This window comes from Phoca vitulina, unplaced genomic scaffold (genome assembly GCF_004348235.1).
Source record: "Phoca vitulina isolate PV1807 unplaced genomic scaffold, GSC_HSeal_1.0 scaffold1, whole genome shotgun sequence".
Taxonomy (NCBI): Eukaryota; Metazoa; Chordata; class Mammalia; order Carnivora; family Phocidae; genus Phoca; species Phoca vitulina.
In genome coordinates this window covers 64,039,374-64,063,403 of record NW_022589704.1, presented here as the reverse complement: position 1 = coordinate 64,063,403, position 24,030 = coordinate 64,039,374, and the positions used below count along the sequence as shown (strand labels likewise).

At 37.0% G+C, this 24,030-nt stretch overlaps 1 protein-coding gene across 1 annotated transcript in view; it reads left to right on the top strand.

Moving 5' to 3' along the window:
- XIRP2 (xin actin binding repeat containing 2) overlaps positions 1-24,030 on the top strand; it is a 341,970-nt gene that overhangs the window by 39,395 nt on the left and 278,545 nt on the right. The window contains exon 2 of the mRNA XM_032408845.1: positions 16,568-16,990. Within this exon, the coding sequence (XP_032264736.1) occupies positions 16,568-16,990 (423 nt within the window). The remainder of the gene's footprint in view (positions 1-16,567; positions 16,991-24,030) is intronic.

Here is a 24,030-nt window from a genome sequence, read left to right as displayed (position 1 = left end):
CCACTGAGATGTAGTCAGGGGTTTCTGAGGAGAAAATGAACAGAAAATAGCTTCACCAATGGCTTTTCCACTTTCTTTTTTCTTAGAACATGGTTGCAATTTTTAGGAATGTGGCAGCTTTTTTGTAAACTTAAGGATGGAAGCCACATGCTAAGGTTGATGAGGAAAGGCTGGTGGTATAACCGATCCTGGACTACTTCTGAATTCATTTGTGTGTGAAACTACCATTATATGATTTTCTGTTTAAGCCACTGAGGCGGGATTTCTGTAATTTGTAATTATATGAAATGTAATGGATTCCCAGATGTTAAGAAGTACATTAAATTCTAAATATTATAGTCATAATATGATTTTTTAAAAGTAATTCATATATATATAAAATATTCCAAGCACCTGTTATATTTTGGAAAAAATAAACAAGAGACTCAAAATAAGACCCTATTATTTACTAAGGTTTGAGTTGTAGGCAGAAAGAGGAATGCTCATCAGCCAGAGACTGAAGACCGCCACACACTAAACATATTAGAATTTCAGCTTCTCTTAGAAATGAAGACAATCTTGTGGGAGGAGAGGCCTGGCCAAACCCAGGTGGGGCCGACAGCTCAGGATACTCAGTACAGACAGAAACATTCACCTTACAATTCTAAGTTAGCAATCTTCAAAAGGGCTGAAAGAGGTTCTAATAAAATATATTTGGAAGGGGGTGTTTTCCCGGCAACACATGAAGGGCTCACTTATTTGCTATGACTCTTTCTTCTTTACTGACATACCATGCTGTCTCATTATGCAGAGGCTAATACCTTCCCCAGGTCTCACGGGCCCCTCCACAGGACACTCAGTTCCGTGCAGAACACAATTTGTAAATTACAGACATAACCCCTGTTTTATTGAGTGAGTCATGGCAAATCTGACTAGAGGGGTGTCCTGCCACATATTCACCCTGTTTTTCTCATTAGCTAGAGAAGTGCCCATGTTCACTACAGTGTAGGTGAAGAGCTCATTGAGAGCACCCTCCCTCAGCAAGAAAGAACCTTGGGAAGGTCTAAGAGCTATGTCACTAGAATCTGGAATTCAAGGTGAGTCATCCCATTTATGTTTTGAAAATGCTTTTTTTTTTTTTTTTGAGAAAAACTGATACACCTCTAAATATAGGGAGTCCCTGGGGGAAAGGAAATCTTTGGGATAATCTTGCTGAAACCAGTCCTGGCCCAAGAGCCATAGGCTGGGTTTTACTGTGGGAAGTGGCTCTGTGTGTAAACAGAGTTGTTCTCGGGGTCATGTTCTAATGAAAATAATTCTTGAGAATGACCTCCATCCAAAGCATTGCTGCAAATGGGCATGAGCTTCGACTGCATTGGACAGAGCAGAGGACTGTGTACCTGTTACTGAACTCTGGATCAAACCATTGTGGACAGCTTTGCCCACAGGAACAGATGAGACACACTTTCCTGAAAGTGCATCTTTTCCCCAAGGACTGACAGCAGCCTCATCCTGAGTAGCGATCAGGGATACTTGACTGTGGAAACTTTATGACCTCTGTCAGGGACACTTGACTGTGGACCCTCACCACCTGAATCCATTTCCCAAAGTGGGACCTAGAGTGTTTTGACTCACCTCTCACACTGAAGGTTTCCTAAAAATGTGAAGGTGAAGAATTTATAAACTTTCTACTATCACCATGTCATTCGGGGATAGACCGGCCATATTCTTTGAACCCAAAACTCTGAAAGGACCATCCAATTTATGTATGTATAAAGAAACCAAGACCCTGATAGACCAAGTGATAATATCTTCAGATGTGCATTTGCCACTCTGGATAGCTGGTCTTCATCTCAGGATTTCTGGAAGTTTCCTGAAAACATAATCAACCACTTAATCCCATTTTAATCCTTTAATTTGAACTGTTTCTAAAAATCAAATCCATCCTTAATAGATAATTTGTTTTCACAAAAATTCAAAATTAATTCAATTTTGTAAATTAAAAATTGATAAATTTAGGAAAATTTCAAATATGTTTTGGTTGGTTTTAATGTTGTACTCAAATCTCTGTTGAATGTCTGCTACCACATAAAGACATTATTCTGATATTGTGCAAAACTTTTGAAGTTCCATATATTCTTTTTTAGAAGTGATCTATACAACTATCTCAGGTCAGGGAAAGTATTATCAGTTACATTTTATGCGCAAGGAAACAAACTCAAGGCTATGTGTGGTGGCCAAATACAAAATCTAGGGCAACAATCTCCAAGCACTGAGTCCTCATTTTTTACTACTCCATATGCAGCATGTGTGTACTATCATGCATTCTTATTGCTCTGTTTTCTCTTCGCTTACTGAATAAGAAGGTGATTTTGATTTTATTGTTGCTTGCCTAAGTTCTTTATATATCCATTTGTGTCCTTACTTACAGAATTTAAGTAGCATCTGATTCTACATATTTGAGATAGGCTAATGTTGGTATTCCCCTTGATTTGTGCGTATTTGTGTTGGAGGGTGGTTGTCAGGATGGTGGAGGCACTAGGGATTGGGTCCCTTTGCCTTCAACACCACATACAAAAAAATTTATCTCCACCAAGAAGCCTATTTTATCACAATAAATTTTCAAGTATACTTTCTACACTTCATGATTACTCTTTCTATGATTTTCAATGACTTTTTTATTACAATAAAATATACATATAAAATTTATCATTTAAGCTATTTTTAAGTGTGCAGTTCTGTGGCATTAAGTACATTCACTTCGGGGCACCTGGGTGGCTCAGTCATTTAAGTATCTGACTCTTGATCTCAGCTCAGGTCTTGATCTCAGGGTCTTGAGTTCAAGCCCTGAGTTGGGCTCCATGCTAGGCATGCAGCCTAGTTAAAATAAAATTGGGGGTACCTGGTGGCTCAGTCAGTTAAGCATCTTCAGCTCGGGTCATGATCCCGGGGTCCTGGGATTGAGCCCCACGTTGGGCTCCCTGCTTGGTAGGGAGCCTGCTTCTCCATCTCCCTCTGCTGCTTCCCCTGCTTGTTCTCTCTCTCTCTGTCAAATAAATAAAATCTTTAAAATATATATATATATATATTTAAAGAACATTCACATTACTGTGCAGGCATCACCACCGTCCATCTCCAGAATTGTTTCATCATCCCAAACTGAAACTCTGGGACCATTAAACACTAACTCTCTATTCTCCTCCCCTCTCAGCCCCTGGTAATGACTATCCAGTATTCTGTCTCTATGAATTGGACTATTCTAGGTACCTCATATAAATCGTACAATATTTGTCCTTTTGTGACTGCTTATTTTGCCTAGTGTAACATATTCAAGTTTCATCCATGTAATAGCATGTGCCAAAATTTTCTTCCTTTTTAAGGCTGAATGATATATCATTGTGTGTATATGCCACATTTTGTTTATCCATTCATTCATTGATGAACACTTGGGCTGCTTCTACCTTTTGAGTGTTGTGAATATGCTGCTATGAACATAGGTAGACAAATATCTGTTTGAGTTCCTGCTTTCAGTTCTTTCAGGTATATACCCTGAAGTAGAATTGTTGGATCACATCGTAGTTGTACATTTAATTTTGGGGGGAAACACCATATTGTCTTTCAGAGCAGCGGTACCATTTTATATACCTCCAGCAATATACAAGGTTTCCAATTTGCCCATAGCCTCACCAACACTTATTTTCTGTATCTTCAGTAGGTATTTTTATAAATGTGTTGTAAGTACTTAGCATAGTACCTCTCCCATAGCAAGCTATCATAAGCATTTATTGAACTAATGAATGCTGTTGTACCTTCTTCAGTTCATTGATATTTCTGTTCATGTAGCAGAGTATTTTTAAAGATTTATTTCTTTTAGAGAAAGAGAGCACGTGCGTGCGCAAGGCGGGGGAGGGGCAGAAGCAGAGGGGGAGGGAGAGAATCCCAAGCAGACTTCCAACTGAACGCAGAGGCTGACGTGGGTCTTAATCTCACAACCCTGAGATTACAGCCTGAGCCAGGATCAAGATTGGATGCTCAACCAACTGAGCCAGCCAGGCACCCGAGCAGAGGAGTTTTAGAATGTGGGGTCCATAGGCTTCAGGAATCAGAATCACTTGTGGTGCCTGTAAGAAGTCAGATTCGCAGGCCACATTCCAGACCTATCGAATCTGGAATTCCCCAATCAGGGCCTTAGGAATCTACAGTGGTAACAGCATCTCTGGTGATGTTGGTATGCAATAAAGGTAAGAAGCTGTGCTTTTGACAGGCTGTAAATCCTTGAAGGCAGGACTTCTCTTTTCTAATTCTTTGGCAGCTTCCCATGGTAAACTCTAAAAGTTCGCTTTTCTTTTTGTTATTAACATTGAGATTCATATTCTAAACACCACAAGAGCAAGTTTTGGATGATTGTTTTCTTACAGATGTATTCTGTGTATGAGAGTGGTAGAAGCTTACCTATGTGACAGAACATCAGCTCTGTGCTAAATAGCAGATATTGTCTGGTACCCAGCCTGCTTGGGATAATCCATAAAACGTTTAATGAATATCTTCTTTTATTACATACTAATTATCCACATCCTGCAGACAGTTTCCTGGGATGCTGCAAGATCAGTCCTTTGAGCGTGGGTTTTTGTTCTATAGAATTTGTAGACAAAAGCCATTTCAGTCAGCCTTTACCTGGTAAAACTTGTAAGCTGAGTACCCAGCACAAGCAGGGGTTATGGTCGAAAGTGCACTTCTCTCTTGCATGACTTACTAAATAATGTAGCTCTCAGAGCTAGCTATGAGAGATTTGGTGTCTTGTAACCGCTATCTAGCAACGTATGTCCATCATGCTTGACGTTCATTAGTTAGATGAGATCAGTGAGTTAAAGAACTGTTAAATTTGTGTTTTCCTTTAATGGATATGTAACTGTGGTAGCCGAGTCACAGGACAGGAACTTGACAGAAAAGGACATGGCGGTAAGAAAAATTTATTGCAAATCTACAACTTCATAAATTCTTGTAATAACTTGTCTTAGCAAGGTGTTTTGTCAGTTTGCTTAAAAAATGTGAATGAGGAGATAAAAAAGAAAAATAAACAAATGCATTATTCCTATCTTTATCTCCATGTTTATGAATCATGCATGCATCTTACTAGTGGCAAATTAAGTAATGCACTAATTTTGGGTACATTTTCAGAAGGAAAACTCATTGAAAATCTGTTTTGATGAGGCTAAAATAACCAGAAAAATTAATGGAATTGGCAACATTTAATATTAAAGCTTTAGTTAGTTATGGGTTTTGTTTTTTTTAATATTGAAAATGCCATCTCTTTGAAACTCTTAACTCATTTCTTTCACATTCTTATCAGGTAGAGAGATGTTCAGCAACTCTCTGCTGAAACTAATTAAAATTTCCCTCCCAAAAAATAACAATTAATTTTTTTTACAAACATTTTTAGTCATTACGTTTAGGATTTTTTCTCTGAAAAAAGGAGTGTTGCCTGAGAGTATTTTTCAATCACAACCAAAATACTAAATGCTTGATAATTGGAAAAGTAACCAAAACAGAAAAATAAATTAAATCACACTAATATTAGTGTTATAATTTTAACATTTGGGATACTTACTCTTTTGGGAAGGTGCTAGTTTAATGATTTCCCTAACCTTAACTTGCTTTCTGTGGTTGTAAGACTGAGCATTTCCTTGGCAGGGAATCTGGCTCAGTGACAACACAAATTTGGCAGGTTCTTGGAAACCTTTTGTTTTGTAGTTTGAAACTGCAGCTTGCTAACCTTGATATGCCCCACAATCTTTTCATGTTCTGTCATCTTGTTGGGATCATTAGCTACTGTTTTAAAGGAGGCTAGCATTATATTTCAAAATATTTTTCCCTTCCAGGCATATAACTGTACTTACCAAAGATGAGAAGTCCACTAAGAACACTTCTGTCCCACAATACATTTTTATTCCACTCTGATGTCTCTTTTATTCTTAAGTTGGTAGAGCCTTCATTTTGATTAACAAAAAAGTTTCCTAACTTTAGTTGGTATGAAAATTGCTAAATTATATCTGATTTTTTTTTCATATTATAGTCATGTTTAAAGGGCTTTCAGGAGGTGCTCTCATCTCCAAGATGCAATGTTTAAGAGGATGGTGGGTGTTGGGAAAAGAGAACATGTAGAAACTGATAGAAATCATGTGAATGGAGACAAGCAGGAGATAGGCGTCTGGTGATTTTTCACACAAAAAAATAAATTGATTTATGACTGAAATAATGGTCCAAAACAGCTCTGTCTTGCATCCTATACCCTCTGCAGTGTGCTATGCTTTCAGAACTTCAAAATAAATAGTAAATGATCAGATAAGTGTGAAACAACATTAAATAAGCCCCTGAAGAACTCCACTGTCTGCATCTGGCGAAAGGCTTTCCATCCAGGTTGCTATAGGGAATACATTGAGGAGACTTCTCAAATTTTGGAGCTGACTTTGTATTCTTTTCTGAAATGACTTTTGACTAGTTACTTGATTTTGAAGCAAAGGAAGCAATAAAAATGACATCCCTTGCAATCGGGCTCAGGTATTATATCATAAATGATATATATGTATATATTCATACATAAACCACCAGAGGGAAAAAGGGATCACATGCTGATTCTGGGGAGGGTTTGGTGGTGCTGTAATTTAAAACAGAGATGACTGCAGTAAACTGACTCTTGGGTTTAAATTACCTTCAATGGTCATTCTCTGCTTAGTGAAAACTGAGAATATTGGAATTTGATGCTATAATTATTAGAGTAATGGGTGAGAAATTTAAAAATATTACAAAAACATCCATAATTGTTGTAAAAGGCATTATGTTTTTGTTCCATGAAAGGTGGTAGACAGTTTAATGCTGCTGAAGATGGTATTTTTTTTTTTCTTTGAAAGTGTAGAAAAGCCAGTTGCCTCAAATCCCAATACATAAACACGATTATTTTCATTTTTCCAAATGCTTCCAGTTCTTAAACACATGCATGTATTTTGAAATAATGAAATACATTCCCCTCTGTGCATTTCTGTGCTTAAGGTTATGTTGTAAATTTATTTTAACATTTCTATGTCATGTTCAGATTTACTAATTCAGATGGCTACATAGCTTCATTGGGTGGCAATCCTGTAATGGAATAAAGCATCCCTCTTGCTTTGAATTTTAAGATTTTCCTTTTTTTAAATGACTTTAAGAATGCTGCATGGTACATTTGCATAGAAAGAATGTTCTTCTATTAAATTTTTACTTTAGGATAAATTTCCCTTTTTGGAAATGTAGGCCAAAGGTGTCAGCACTTTTGTCACTCTTGCCATCAATCAGGCTGTTTAAAACTTTTCACTTGCTATCATCTGTGATAATCCTATTTCTTCTATTTGGGAATGTGTTTCAAGTTGATAAGTAACTCTACTTTAAACTTGAAACACTCTTAGTAGAAAAGTCTACCAAAGCATGTCTTTAAATACGAGAAACAAGACTTATGATTTACAAGAAGTCTTAATAAATCAACCAGATGAGATTATTTACAAAACTTGTTTAAAATTTGACTTGGAATTTCAGTAGAACAGGAAAGCGTTTGGTAATTTTTCTTTGTACCAGGAGTCACTCAAAGACTTAATTTTTCTTTGAACACATTGGTGTTCAATCGTTGTTGTTCTTGTTGTTTTACGATATGGGGCACAAACCTTGTTCTTGTTGTTTTATGATATGGGGCACAAACCTTATATTATTATTATAATTAGAAATAAGCACACTGTTACAACCATAGAGGCAAGAGGTAATTCTTAGAATTACAGAGATCACACCATATGAGAACAGTTTTGTGAGAAGCCAGTTTTTAATACATTGGCAACTTAACACAAATTTGTTAGCCTTTAGATAAGGCTTTTCTTTCCCATCTGAAAACGTTTCCCTCTACACACCTGATACTCTTTCACAAGAGCTAGCAGATCACCTGGCAGCAACATTAACTCAAGGCCCTGGAATCCTAATGTGAATATCAGTTCGTACATAGATACAAAGCCTTGGTCAGATTTTATATCTGTCACTCCATGCAAACAGTTGCTGTCTTTATTAGTGTTTCTCCAAGTATGGATTTCAGATCACCTTCCTCAAAATCACCTTGGAAATTTATTAAATAATAAGCTATAATGTCTTTGATAAGTCAGGAATGCTTCTCTGAGTCATTAGCAGTAGGGGAGAGTGGAACAGGAGAGGGAAGAGTACTGAGGCAGAAGGAAGAGTGTTTGCAAAGGTCCTGTGGGAGGAGAGGAAATAAAGAATGCATGGGACTAAAAGGACAGAGGGATTAAATCCTAGAGAGAGAGGAATGATGGAGGGGAATCTTTTTTGAAAAATCACTCACATGACCAAAACCATCCCCTAAGCAAGGAAAAACGCAGAGCTCATTTACTTAGGTTAAATCAAAACGTTTGGTGTGCCATTTGTCACAGTGCAAAACAGCGTGCATTTCTGGGGAAATGCCAACATTGGCTGTGTTATGCCCTGATGCTTTCTTGTTAAGATATCAGTGAATCTTGTAGTTTCTACGGGCATTTTTCGGTTTTATCTTACCTCCGTCTACCTTGCTACAACCTCAGTCTCAGTGATTTGATGGAGTGATATCCTAACTTCGAGAAGACACTCACTTGACCGAGAAAAGCGAAGTCCAGAATTCTTGCACTCTAGTCGTTCTTGAGCACGGCTCACCTGGGAGGCTACCTGAGGCGGCAGGTGGCCCCTGCACACCCAGCAGCAGGCCCCTGGGTGTGTGAACAGAAGTAAATCCTACACCAATCAACATCTGTCTCATTGAGTGTGAAAGAAGATGCTGTAGACAGCTGGTGACCATTGCAGCATGGTCACAGCGAGATCACCTGTGTGGCCCCTGGGCATCTTTATTTCAACTCAGTTTTTTTTTTTTTAATTAAATGACCCTTGTTTTATATAAAATATACAGTTATCTCCCTCAGTTCATATATATCCAGATTCTGACTTGACTCTGCCATCTCCCGAATGCTGGGAAGGTCTTCATTTTCTATATAAATGTTTCAGCTTATCATGTGGCCTTTCACAGATGTCAGAGGTTTTTTTTAATAAAATAAAAATATAATGTTAAATATAATAAATACTTTAAAAAACTTGTCAAAATTCATGACTAGATGAGATGAATAATCAATTTTTGCTAATATATAGGTGTGTATATGCACACACACACACACACATACTAGGAAGGAAGGAATCTGAGGCTTGCCTTTTATAGTGATTTTTGCTTTATGTTAACATTTATCAAAATGACTTTGATGGAAGACAACACCTGAGGATGTTAAGGGCAGTTTACAGTAAAAGATTCTCTCGTTAAATAAGTTTAGAACAACACTGAATTACTTGGGCTTCTTTTTCTCTGATTTTTCCCAAATTTTAATGTGGAAGTTCACATTGTAGTTCTCTTCAGAAGGGGATGGATATTACATTTTTTAAATGTCGTTTGTCTAGATAATTCTTGCTGTCATGTTTTAGGAAAATGCTGCCCTCTGTCAAGTTGGTTGTCATTCCCGAAGGAGTGTGAGAAAGAGTTACTACCAGCCGCACATTACACATCAGCACACTTGTTAATTAGGGGAACAGTGGCAGGCATTACCATGACAATACTAAAAACATGCATCCTTATAACCTCCTGTTGGCACTGGATAGTAAACCTCTCTTATTAAGCAAGAGTGTTATAGCAGGGTGGTCCAATCAGGACATACAACCACACAACAGGTTAAACGGGAAAAATTTAATATAAAGGAATAATCACCACCATAAAAGTGTAACCATAATATATAAGAAAGCATTTTAGGCTATCCTAGGGCTGAGGAAGAGTAACCAAGGCAGGGCAAATTTACAGAGGGTTCAGACTTCGTTGGAGAAGGTGTGGGTCAGCACCCAGAGAGCAGAGCAGCTTGCTGGTTTAAACAGGCTGGAGGTGCTCTGGAGTTTCTAGGAAGTAGGACGCCACCCTCCAGGGTGCACACTGGAGAGGGGATCAGCAACTGGTGGCAAGGCCACGCGTTGGGAACCCTAGCACCTCTCCTGGCAAGAGGGATTCAGAGCGCAGGGGCTCTCTAGAGGCTGGCAGAGGGAGCAGCAGATCTGTGTTTATCTCCTGGGCACCAGGCAGCCTTGCAGAATCAACTGCTGCTTTCTGTGACAGCCTCCAGGTCAATGGCAGCTAGAGGATTTCCTTCCATGTTGAGAAAGCTATAGAAACATTAACCTCAGACCAAGGCTGTAAGATCATAGAAGATAGAGAATCATCCTATCCCTGTGACTGGGCAGGCTCCCCTGGATGTTCTCACACCATACAACTCTGGACACCCACCGTTGCAGGAAATTGCAGAAAGCCTCTTCCTTCTGTACTGACCCTCCAGCGCCCTCTACTGAGAAGGCTAAATATTGTATGCACTTTAAAGGAGAAACAGTTCAAGGAATTCAGTATTTTATCAAGGAGCATATATTGAAGACTACACTGGGGGAGCTGAGAGGCAATAAACTGACAACTGACACAGATGTCATTTAATCATTCATAATGGTGGCCCCTGCGGCAGTGTAGTCACCGTCCTGTGTGCTTGTACTGCTGTCTGTGCTTCTCCCTCGGCCCTCTAAGTAGAATAAAACCTGGAGGAGGGACTGTCAAATCACTTGTTTGTTTTTTAACATTTTATTTTTAAATAATGCTAGATTTACAGGAAGCTGCCACGGCTGTGCAGAGCAATCTAGCGATCACTGCTTAGTATCCTTCAATTGTGACATCTTACATGACTATATAGAGTAGAGCATCAACACTAGGAAATTGACATTGACACAATATGTATATATAGTTTTAAGCCATTTTATCCTGTGTAGATTGTTATACTGTTATTGTAGCTGTTAGTTCTTAATTCTTTATAGTCATAGCAATGGAGATCAGAACTTTTCCAACCCCACTCCCCCCAAAGATCTCCCTTGTGCAACCCCTTCATAGTCATTAACTACCCCGCCCTCCACATTCACAACCCCTGGCAACCACTCACCTGTTCTGCATATCTATAATTTGTCATTTCAAGAATGTTATGTAAAGGCAATCCTACAGTATGTGATCTTATGAGCTTGGCTTTTTTACTCAGCATAATGTCCTTTTCATGTACGTTGGAAAATGGTTTTTATGTTCTCTGCAATCTCTAGCTTTTCATTGGTGTTTTTAGATCATTTGAATTTCACGTAATAATTGATATTATGGGCTTAACCCTGACATTTCAGTTTGTTTTATCTTTGTTTTCTCTGGGTTTTTTTTGTTTGTTTCTCTCTTTCCTTTTCTATGACTTCTGTGAGTTACTTGAGTATTTCTTAGAATCCATTTTGATTTACCTGTTTGTTTGTTGTTGTTTTTAACATATCACATACATGCTGGACTTTTTTTAGTGATTTCTGAGGCATCACGTTGTGTATGTATAACTTATCACAGTCTCTTGGTGTCAGTGTTTTGCCAGTTGGAGTGAAGTGTAGAAACTTTACCTCTTTTATTCTTTTACCCTTCCTAATTTATAGTATAATTGTTTAAATAACTCCTCTACATATACTGAGAACCATATCAAACAATGTTGTACTTTTTGCTTCCACCATCAACCATAGTTGAGGAAATTTAAGAGGAGAAAGTCTAGTATATTTAAACATGATTTTTTATCTTTTTATTGTTCTTTCTTCCTGATGTTCCAAATTCTTTTATAATTTCCTTTGTATTTCAAGAACTCCTTTAACCATTCTTTTAGGGTAAATTAGGTGGCAATGAATTCTTTTAGTTTTTCTTCAGCTGAATGTCATCATTTTTCTTTCATTCCTAGAAGGATAATTTTGGTAGAAACGGAATTTGGGGTTGGTAGTTATTTTCTTTACCACTTGAAAAATATTGTGACTCTTTCTCCTAGCCACCACAATTTCTGATGAGACATCCACTGTCATTTAAATTGTTTCCCGCCTAAGGTAAGGAGTCATTTCCTTCTTACTGCCTCCAAGATTTTTTTTTTTTTTAATTTTGTTTTCTGGAATTGGATTTTGATGTGTCTTGGGGGTTAGCTCAGCTTTTTTAATCCATAGGTTCATGTCTTTTGCCAAATTTGGGGAATTTCCAGGCATGATTTCTTTGACTAGTTTTTCAGCCCCACCATCTTTCTCCTCTTCTTCTGGGACTTCAATGACATGAATGTTAGATCTTTTGTTATGATCTCTGGTCCTAGGTCCTGGTCCTATTCTTTTTTCTTTTTTTCATTGTATTTTCTTTATGTTGTTTACACTGGGTAATTTCTAACATTCTATCTTCAAATTCATTGGTCTTTTTCTTTTATCCTTTCCATTCTTCTGAGACCATCCAGTAAATTTGTTATTGGTTATGCATATATCTCAGTTGTAAAATTTCCATTTGATTATTCTTTATATCACCTGTTTGCTGAGACTTTTCCATTGTTAAAAAAATTTCAAGCATGTTTGTAATTACTCATTGAAGCAATTTTATGATGACTGCTTTAAAATTCAGAGGTTTCTAGATATCTGAGTTATGTCAGTGTTGGTGTCCATTGATTGTTTTTCTCCCTCAAATTAGGTTTTCCTGACTCTCGGTATGACCAGTGATGTTCAATTATATCCTGGACATTTAGGCAGTTATGCTAATAAACTTTGGATCTTACTTGTATCTATTTCAGAACATAAAGGGAGAAGAAGCTTTATTATTTTCAAGGGAGAAGTCCAGTTTCCCCAGTTAGTCTCCTTTGACTGCCAGGAGAAGTGATCCATTACTGTTAGGCGGCAGTGAGATTTCACTGATATCACCCTGGTTTACATTCCCCACCCCCAACCCCGGCATTATTGCTGTCCTTGTGAGTTCCACTGACACTATCATTGGAAGAGAAATCTTACCAACAGTAGATGATGGTGAAAGTTGTAGCTGCCAACTCTGTGCCCTCTGATATAAGCGGGGAAGGGGAGAAGGAGAAATATCTCATTATCTCCAGGTAGTGCCAAACTGCATGATCCTCACAAGGCCTTCACTGACATGTTGGAGAGACTTCTCATTATCATGGAGCGGGGATGAAAATCCTAGCTCCTCACTCAGTCTTCTCTGACACCATTATGGTGGTAGGAGGGAGGAGGGGACAACAAGGAGCAAAGTTGGCCTTTTTCAGGGTGTTTGTGATAAATGTATAATGATCTTTGTCTCTAGTTCCTGGTACACAGCTCCTAAAACTCTTGGAATCTCTGGAGTGAGACGAGTATCTTTTGTATGGTAATGAGATGACTGGTAGCTGGGATCCTAAATAGCTTCATGATAGGGATTGTTCACCAGAAAGACAAAAACATGGTTAGAGAGTTAGAACTTTTAACCACACCCCTGACCTCTAAGGAGGGGAAAGGAGCTGGAGATTGAGTTAATCGCCAATGGCCAATGATTTAATCAATCGTGCTTATAATGAAACCTCCATAAAATCCCCTAATAACCTCCATAAAATCTCTCCATAAATTCCAACCACACATCAGGGTTCTGAGAGAGCAGTGCTCTAGAAGAGGGCGTGGAAGCCCTGTACTACCCACCTCATATCTTACCCAATGCATATCTTTCATTTGGCTATTCCTGAGTTGCATCCCTTACAGTGAACAGGTAAATATAAGTAAAGTGCCATCCTAAGTTCTGTGAATCATTTTAACAAATTATCCAACTTGAGTAGAGGGATCATGGGAACCCTCAACTGATAGCCAGTTGGTCAGAAGTATAGGTGGCAACCTGGGTCCTTGTGACTGGTCTCTGAAGTGGGGGCAGTGTTAGGAGACTGAGACCTTCATATTTAGAATCTGTGCTAATGCCAGGTGGTTAGTCACAGGACACCAACTTAGAATCCAGAGAGTTGGACAATTGATTGATGTAGGGAAAGAAAACCTCACACATACACATGTATCATAAGCAAAAATAGTTCAGTATCTACCTGGGGTATGGCAATCATGGTCTAAAATTTTTCGTCATGCTAATTTGCCTCATTTCCTGGTTCTTTGGCTAGTGAGGTTTTTCTTGGGGAAGCTTCTCTGTTCCCATAAGGAGTCGTTGGGCTACTGTCTCTTCCAGCAACAAGTTCTGGCTATATAAGACTGAAAGAAAACCCAGGGAATTCACCCCCATATTGTTCCTCAAATCTCAAAGTACCAAGCAGTCTGCCTTCTCTCTATCTTTCAAAGTCCTCTTATGTTGGTTTTATATATAATTTCCAGGGGTTTTAGCCATATTTAGTAGGAGGGAAGAGAAAAGTATGTCTATTCCATCTTTATCTAGAATCAGAAGTTCCAAATCAGTTTTAAATATTAGGATTTTTTTTCTATAGGAGAAAAAAATGGTTTTCCTCCCCTACTTGGCAATTTTTCTTCTTCCTAGATTTCTGTTTCTAATTCTGCAAGGTTGGCTCAGGAACAATTCTTTCATTAAATAACCTTACAAGGTCACCATTACCAGCTGTGACAATGTCTCAGTCATTCCCTTGTTAATAAAATCTTTTCTGAAGTCCATTTACACATGAGTCACAGACATTTCCAGCATATGTTGATTAGATTCTCAGCATATGCTGATCAGTTTTCCAAACAGATATTCAGGTCTTGTGGGGTGCTACTGTTTTTTGAGACTTTCTATAATAAGTGACTAATCCAAACTTATTAATTAGCAATATTATTAAAGCCAAATTTTCCAGTTTGTTCAGTCTATGGATTTGTGGCTTAAAATACCTTCATCCCTCTTCTAAGCACTCCTATGTAGGAGGCTTATGTGTAGCATAAATATTTGAGTGGTTCAAATGATGTTTTAGCAAGAGATGGGACACAGAATCAAATTAAGAGCTATCGGGGGAGGGGTGTCTAATATACCCTGGAAGTTTTATATGCATTATCTAATGTATTTTTCAAAATAAATCCATGATGTTTATAAATCCATTTTAGAAATGGAGCTTTTGCAAAGTCTCACTGTTCATAAAACCCAACCTAGGTTTGAACTCCTGCTCTAAGTAGAGCTAGCCAGCAGTCCATGAACCATTAGTAGACCATTAGATCAATTTAGTGGGTAGCAAGTTGTTTTTTTTTTTTAAGTAAAGGATATCAGAGTGGAAAACATCACCAGACAGTTCACATAGTAAAAGAAAGTATTTAATGAAAGCAAAAATTTGTTTCTTATTTTTTTATTTATGTTGTGTGTGTGCTGAGTCCCAGTGCATAGAATGTGTTTTATCATGTGGTTTACAGCCAAAGAGGTCAGGAGCCATTGTATTAGGTGACTTTTTGTGATGTTTCCAGGCCTTAATCTAAGTGAGAGTGTTTATCATACCCACTCTGCTAATTTTCCAGGAAAATTCATCATCCCTCAAGAGCAAAATTTATTGGGGCGCCTGTGTGGCTCAGTTGGTTAAGCGACTGCCTTCAGCTCAGGTCATGATCCTGGAGTCCCAGGATCGAGTCCCGCATCGGGCTCCCTGATCAGCAGGGGGTCTGCTTCTCCCTCTGACCCTCTTCCCTCTCGTGCTCTCTGTCTCTCATTCTCTCTCTCTCAAATAAATAAATAAAATCTTTAAAAAAAAAAAAGAGCAAAATTTATTTGTTTGTTTATTTATTTATTTTCAAGCTTTATTTTTTAACACCCCAAATTTGTAGTGTAGAATCTCTGGATTAGAATAGAAAGTAGCTATTTCTATGACAAAAATTTATGCTAGTGTGTAATTCTTGCTGTCTGTGATTTGTATGTGTATGTGTGGGTTTGTTTCTGGTAAGGGTATATTTTGCCATTTGATTTTTTTTTTTCCCATTCACCACAGAACTCTAAAACAAGGTGAAATTCTAATCAGGTTCACAATGAGATGTGACTTGAATGCTAAAAATACAAAAGAGACATTAGGTTCCAGTGGTTAAGAGGGCAGGTTTTGGAGTCATACACGTGCATTTCAAATCCATACGCTGTCACTCAGAACCCTAGGCAAATTACTTCTCAGCTTCCTTACCTGGAAAATAATCATCATAGTAGCATGTGATGATGTTAAGATTAAAATGAGATGTACATATAAAATTATTATCAAAGGGTTTGCCTTATAGCAAAAACTTAATAACTGTTAGCTCTTAGTCTATTACTTGTGAAGTTAGACATTTGCAGAAACCAGTAATTTCAAAAGAAGTCCTGAACTGTTAGAGGCAGGAAATGAACCTTTTTATTTCGTGTTAGACTTGTTAAATTGCGCTTTTCTCAGAGTATACTGAACAGTGAAAGAACATTATGTAAATAATTGTTGGGTGATTTAAATAGAAAAGAGAATAAAATAATGTCTTCCTAGTTTTTGTCTTTTTATTTTCAAATGGCCATGGCTGTGCAAATCAGTCCTGTCCATAATCTAAGTTAACTGACATACTTTGTAGGGTCAAGTCAAGAGCCAGAAATTACATAGCAAAGCTGGATTTCTCCACTGAAACACAAACCCCAAGAGCGGGCACTCATTTTGAAAATGACTCACATGCATGAGTGTATCTTTGATGAAAGATACTTTTGATATTGCAGGACAAGCTGGAGCCATCCATGTTCCCGATACAGAAGGGTTCCCTGATCCTCCTGAGGCAGAAATGGGAATCCAGTGATTACCGGAAAAGTGAGTGTTGCCCTGGGGGCAGTCGTTGCAGGCTCTTTCAGCCTCCAGAAAAAAAATTGCTCGAACCAAAAGGAGAGGTAGTGTCAGCACCTGGACCTGCAGATGCCCCTAGTCAGCCCCCTGGTGTAGAAGAGACGTGGAACACAGAGCCTGATGGGAAGGGCCCTGAGGACAAGAGTGACAACTCCAGGGAATTTGGCTGGCCTGAAGTGCTGAAGGAGGAGTCCTTGACTGGTCGGCGCAGGATCGAACGCTTCTCCATTGCCCTTGATGAGCTGAGAAGTGTGTTTGAGGCTCCTGGGAGTGCAAACCGACCAGCCGAGCTCTGCCAAAAGGTAAGAATTGAGAGTTGAAATTTGCAGTTGACAAGCTAGGCAGCTTGCCTAGCCTGCCACTTATTTCTAAGCATGTACTGGTGTGTGTGTGTGTGTGTGTGTGTGTGTGTGTGCGTGTGTGTGTGTGTGCATGTGTGTGTGTGTGTTTTCTACTCACCTGTACTCTAGACAGATGTCTTGAAGCAACTGTGTAATACTGTGTGAAATGTGGCATCCTCTATCATTGACTCCTTCTTGGGCTGTTCCAGTAAGGACTCAACCTCCCTTCAGTCCCATAAAAACAGCTCTGATAGGCTGTTTCTTTTTGTATGTGCCTTGTTTCCATAACTAGGTTGTAAGTTCCTTAGAGGCAGGGACAATTTCTTACCACTCTTTGTACTTCAGGCATATAACAAAGGGTGCTGCATTTAGCTAGAGCTCAGTGAGGATTTATCAATAATGATGTTGAAATGGAACAAGTGAGGGCTTTGGAACCACAGTGAACTAGATTTTAATCCTAAAACCTGCCATTTACTTCTATAGCTGCATGACACTTAACCTTGAGAAAGCACGTCTTAATTTGCTGCCTTGAGGGATATTGTGAGGATTATTGATAATATATTTAAACTACTAGGCATAGAGTCTGGAATATTTTGTGGGAGATGATGATCATGCTTCGTGATTGTGGTGTACCATCATGTCACATATAAAACATGTCTATTAGCTAAAGGGGACTTTAATCAAATGCAGGAAACAGGATTAGCAACATTATTAATGAAGACCACATTTATACTTCTGTTTTCAATTAAAAGCAACTACTGTTTAAACTGGATTTGCTTGAATTTATGACACCCATTAGGACCCTTTTGTAAGAGATTAGAGTTTAATTTAATAAAGAATTAGTAAATGATCTCAGGTTTTCCAATGGTAAGCAAACTTCATGCTTTGTTAATATTTTTTATCTAGTGACACTTATCAGGAAGGTACAGTCCTACTCTTCTTAATGGATAACTAGTATTCATAGGATTCAAAGAAATAGAAAATTTTTCAAAATAAATTATTTTGCTAATACTTGTTCCCAGTTTTCCTATTGGGACGTATTTAGTATTTACAATGAGACTATTCTTGTACCTCAAATAACTCAACTTGATCTAATGAGAATAAGGAATATGAAGTTACATTTATGAATGAGGTTATGTTAAAACTAGAGGGTTTCTCAAAAATGCAACCACTTGCCAATCCCTAATTTGAGAACTTTCTTTCCTTCCTTTTTATTATACAAGCACAATCCTTTTTGTTTGTAGTTTTATAATATCTTTTAGTTGGGTGTCTAGAGATTGAGGTACACCTAACATAGATATTTACAATGTCACTTCTTTCTTATATTAATAAATTAAGGAAAATAAGCCATAGAAAGGTTTCTATTCAATATCTATTGACTTTAGTGTAACAATTTTGGACATTTTAAGACAACTGACAAAAGAAATGGCCAAAAGCAGAAAAAATAATCCTTAGAAATTATGTAATATAACATCCTCATCTGGAGTAGGGGTAGCTGCTTAAATGTAATAGTAAAAAAAAAAAAAAAAATGAAGCATTAATAAGGGTTTCTGTTTGACATGTGAGAATACTACTATTGGTATGGTATGTGATTTTGGAGCTAGTGTCCATAAAAATAATTATGGAAAGAAACAGATATATGAAAACAACATTTAGGTAGTAAAAATGAAATTTAGTTAGCATATTTAATACACTGTATTCTAGGTATTCTATGGTACTGTGTTGTAAAATGTTATTTCTTTAAATGTATGAAACATGGATTGTGCACTTAGAAATTTCTCATCCACAGCAGATACACATGATTTTTATAATCAGTTTACATAAATGAGTATTATGAAGGTTTACAAAAACCTACATAAATTTCATATGACTTCTAGAACAAGGAGGAAAAAAAAGGAAAAGAAAAATGAGAATCAAGGGAGGAATTAACTTGCTTTCTTCTAATGAAGTATTTTGTATGTCATTAGGCATGCAAAAGAATCCTAGTTCAACTCAATTTGAAATTTTATACTTCACACCAAAGCATAGTAACTATATACAACTTAACCATTTGTTTCTATGGATCTTTTTCTTCCTTTTCATATCAACATTTTATTATTATAAAATAATGAGGTAATATTTATTTGCACGAATGTGCAAAAATATTTTAGTTACCTTTAACTATGATACTTATATTTATAGAGGCTCTCTATTGAGATACTGGTGATGTGGGGAAAAATATTCAATATTTATGATATTAAAATCAAGGACAGAAAATAATTTCAGATAAAGTTCTTGCAATTTAGTAAATCATCTCAATAATAAACAATAAACTGCATTTCAGTGTTGCTGTAGAAGGAAACTCTTCAGCAATAGGCACTTTTTTAGAAAAATTTTATAAAATTATTGAGGTTCAATGTAGAATTGTAGAACCGTTTAAAGTGTGGAATATTTTTTATATGCGTATATATATTTGCAGATACACACACACATATTTTTTAAAGCATCTTCAGCAAAAATCAAAATCCATCTTTTCCATATATCCTTGTTTTACTGTGCTTCATCTTATTGCACTTTGCAGATATTGTATTTTTTTTTTTTTTTTACAAATGGAAGGTTGATGGCAACCCAGCATCAAGCAAGCCTATCAGCACCATTTTTCCAACAGCATTTGCTCACTTCATGTTTCCAGATCATATTTTGGTAATTTTTGAAATATTGCAAACTTTTTCATTATTAATGTATTTGTTATGGTGATCAGTGGCCAGTGATTATGACTTGCTGAGATTATGGTTAGAGTTTTGTAGCCAGCAAGTATTTTTAATTAGGATATTAATTTTTAATTAAGGTATTTTTTTAGACATAATGGTATTGCACACTTAAAAGACTACAGTATGATGTAAATATAACTTCTATATACACTGGAGAACCAAAAAATTCATTTGACTTGCTTTATTGCAATACTTATTTTGTTGCAGTGGTCTGAACCAAGCCAGCAATATCTCTGAGATATGCTTGTATTTATTAAAAAGTGTTCACTTAAGGATAGTTTTGTTTAGAAAAATATTTGTTAATTGAGAAAAGAAACCAAAAGAGTCAATATTATTTTCTATAAGTATTCAAGCTTATTAGAGAAAGATGATATCAACCCCCCAAATATTCAGTGTATTCCAGGGCATTTTTTTTTTAAACAATTTATCGTAATATGCTTGCAGTAGAAAATTAATGAGAAATTCTTAAAATAATTTTGCCTGCTAACATTTTATAATTTCCAAAGAGACATAACCTTTTGTTATCATTTCTAGAACACCCTGTAAAAGTAACTTAGAATGAATTTTTAAACTGAAGGTTTTTATGCTCATGAGGCAGACTGTAATTCACATAGACATAAATTCACATAGGCGTTATCCCAAATAAATGATATAGAACATGATTTTAAAAGAGTTTTGAAGAACCATAAGAATTTTAAGATCATAAATCTTGGAAAGAATGGCATACCCACTTGCAACACTAAGAAATTGTTGTTATATAAGGCAGTGTATCAGTTAGCATTTACTGTATAACAAACTACTCCAACATTAGCAGCTTTAAACAGTAAGCATTTATTATTACTTAAGAGTCTCTGGTGAGCTGGGAAGTTTATCTGGTCTCATTCCTGCATTTATGATCAGCTGCCAAGTCACCTGGGATCTGACTCTTCTAGGATGGCTACAGAGCTGGGACAACTCAGCTCTGCCCCATGTGGTCTCTGCTCCTTCAGTAGGTTGCCCAGATTTATGTACATGCCATAGGAGTTTCAAGAAAGAAAGTAGAACAGCATAAGGCCTCTGGAGGCCTATGCTCAGAACTTACACATCACTTCTCTTTATTCTATTTGTCAAAATAGTCACAAAATAAACCAGATTAATAATGTGTTAAAATAGCCTTGATGGGAGGAATTGCAAACTCACAAAGGTAAATGGATATGAGGAGAGAAATGATTTTGCAGACAATCTACCACTGGCAAGTTGATTTAAATACATCCAAGAATCAGAATGTTTTAATATATCATGAATTAATGCAAACATCAGGAGGAGAGTCTAACACAAAAAGATCCATGTTGACAACTATTTGTAGACAAAACTCCTGTCTTATTCTTTTCTTAGACTCAATCCACTAGACTGATGGTAGTTATTGTTCAAGATAGAATACTAGCCTCCCAAAGATGTCCACTTCTCTTAATCCCTAGAATCTGTGAATGTTTTACCTGATATGGCAAAAGGGACTTTGAAAATGTGATTAAGTTAAGGAACTTGAGATGCAAAGATTTTTCTGAAATATCCCAAGTGAAAACAGGGTCTTTATGGAGGCAGGAATGTCAGAGTGAGAGTCAGAGAAGGGGTTATGATGTCAGAGAGAGGTGGGAGGGACTCAGGGCCATGACTCAAGGAGTGTGGGCAGCCTCTAGAAAATGGAAAAGGCAAGGAAACCAGCTCCCCTCTAGAGCATCCTTAAGGAATGTAGCCCTACAAACACCTTGACTTGAGCACAGTGAAACTTATTTCAAACTTTGATCTCCAGAACAGTAAGATAATTAATTTGTGTTGTTTTAAGCCAATAAGTTTGTGATAATTTGTTACAGCAGTATTAGGAAACTAATACAGTTATTTTATAGGCTCTTCAAACATTGTTAAAAAATTGTTAGGTAATATGTGATTTTGGACTTTTCCTCTGTTCTTTCCCGATGAACATATTCCCATATTTCAAAATCAGATCCTTGACTTCTTTCTATTTGCAGTTGATGATATGAATGCTTATGATATTAAGTTATCAGGAACATCAATTAATCTTAGTTTGGGATGATCTGTGTTTGACAGGAACACATGGTCACTTAAAAGGGTGAATTGACCAGAAGAAGAGGGAGTTTGGCAGAGGAAGGAAAGAGAGAGAATATTATAAAGGAACAAATAAACACAAAAAGTTCGTGGGACACACTTGTTTCAATTCATGTTACTTCTGTGGCTGACAGAGTTTCTATGGAGTGTAGGTGCAATTTTTAAATAAAATCAGTTAAACTCCACCTAGTCAGTTCTAAATCAGAGCAGCATTTAGATTAACTTAGAGTGGAACAAGATGGTGTAAGTTCCTCCTTCTTTCTTTCAAGCTCCCAGTTTTTGTCCATAGAACTGGGACAGTGAGACCACTGAATAAGCTCCGTAAGAGGATCACTTCAGCCTTTACTATGATCCCACAGTAAATCAGGTATTTCTTGGTTCAGTTAATTAATTTTGTCTTTTTCTATTCATGTCTTTAGACTCCAAATGGTAAATGATCTGATTTTCACAGTAGGTTGCTTAAATGACTCACCTGTTTTTTATGCACAGTTGTGATCTTTCTCAAAAACCCCACTCACTTGTGCAGTCAGGTTGAATTTACCTAATGCCTGAAGAGAGACTGTCTCTATCTTTTACTTAAGCCCTCAGGTTGACAAAGACCCTTCATACATGAGCTGGACTTAAAAACAAAAACAAAAACAAAAACACAATCACTGTATTTTAGTTATGCTGTCTCATAATGCATTGGTTCAATCTATTGTACAATTGAAGGCTTGGACAAGAATATGAAGACACAAGGCTAAGGGACTATTGACCTACATGTGCATCAATGATTAAACAGGATATAAATAATTAAAGATGGTATAGTTTCCAGAGTATGTTATTTTCATTCCCTCCAATAATCAAAGCCTCTGGTTTTTCATTTAATGACCAGTTTGTCATTTCCTACTTTTAGTTCTGCATAAAATCAGACCTTTAAAAGTACAGGTGAATCATGATTGCAGTTTGGCTTCTACTACAAAATCACTCCACTAGACACTTGAAGTTTCATTTGCTCCCTAAACCTAGGCATGTGGGGACTATGGGATTAATTTACCTCTATCTCAGAGCAGGAAAGTTTCTTTTCAGGCAGTTACCTGTCACAGCCTTCTGACTCTCCATCTCCCATCCTCCTCTCTCTTCAGTGTTTCTGAGATAATTTCTGTCAAGCATGACGTATTTTGTAAAAGCATTTAACAGGACAGAGGTTATTACAATCTTGAAAATTATTACTGAAAAATCTGTCCACCAAACTAAAAAATAGCTAAATATTTTTTTTTCCTGTGGGAAAAATTTTAAAAGCCTTTGAAGAAATAAAATATTTTTTCTTTGCCTGAAAAATGGGCAAGTAGGTTTTGTTTTGTTTTGTTTTGTTTTTTTGTAGAACTGAAGTAAATAGTTTAATGAGAAAGATCATTTCTTTTTTTTATTAGAGGAATATATGGATTCATAATTTTCATTTCCACATAGAATATAAAAACATTATATTTGGTGACAAAGCATCAGTTGAAAGCCTTGGCTCAGCTACTTCTTCATCAAATAAACTTGAGTGAGTTATTTCACCTCATTAATCCTTAATTTTCACATCTATAAAATGAGGAAACTAATACAGCACAAGATTTTTCTGATGATAAAGTTATATAATACCTGAAGGAGAAGAGGTATTTAAGTGGTAGCACCAAATAAAATTTAAGAAATTGTACCGGGGCACCTGGGTGGCTCAGTCGTTAAGTGTCTGCCTTCAGCTCAGGTCATGATCTCAGGGTCCTGGGATGGAGCCCCGCATAGGATTCCCTGCTCAGTGGGGAGTCTGCTTTTCCCTCTCCCACTCCCCCTGCTTGTGTTCCCTCTCTCACTGTGTCTCTCTCTCTGTCAAAAAATAAATAAAATCTTTAAAAAAAAAAAAAAAAGAAATTGTACCAAAGTAGCACCAAATGGGTATTTCTTCTATTTTGTCTTCTCTGGCATCACTTCTATAACTTAATACGTGCCTTTGGGGAAAATATTTAATCTCAGTGGCTTCTGTTTTCTCACCTATAAAGGCAGAGGATTACACTCTAGGGTTTGTAAAAATGGAAAGGTTCTTTGGGCAAAGAAGTTTTTATTTCACATCTGCTAACACCTTAGTCTTTTACACAGACCCCACGTAGAAGGGCTTTCATTGAATAT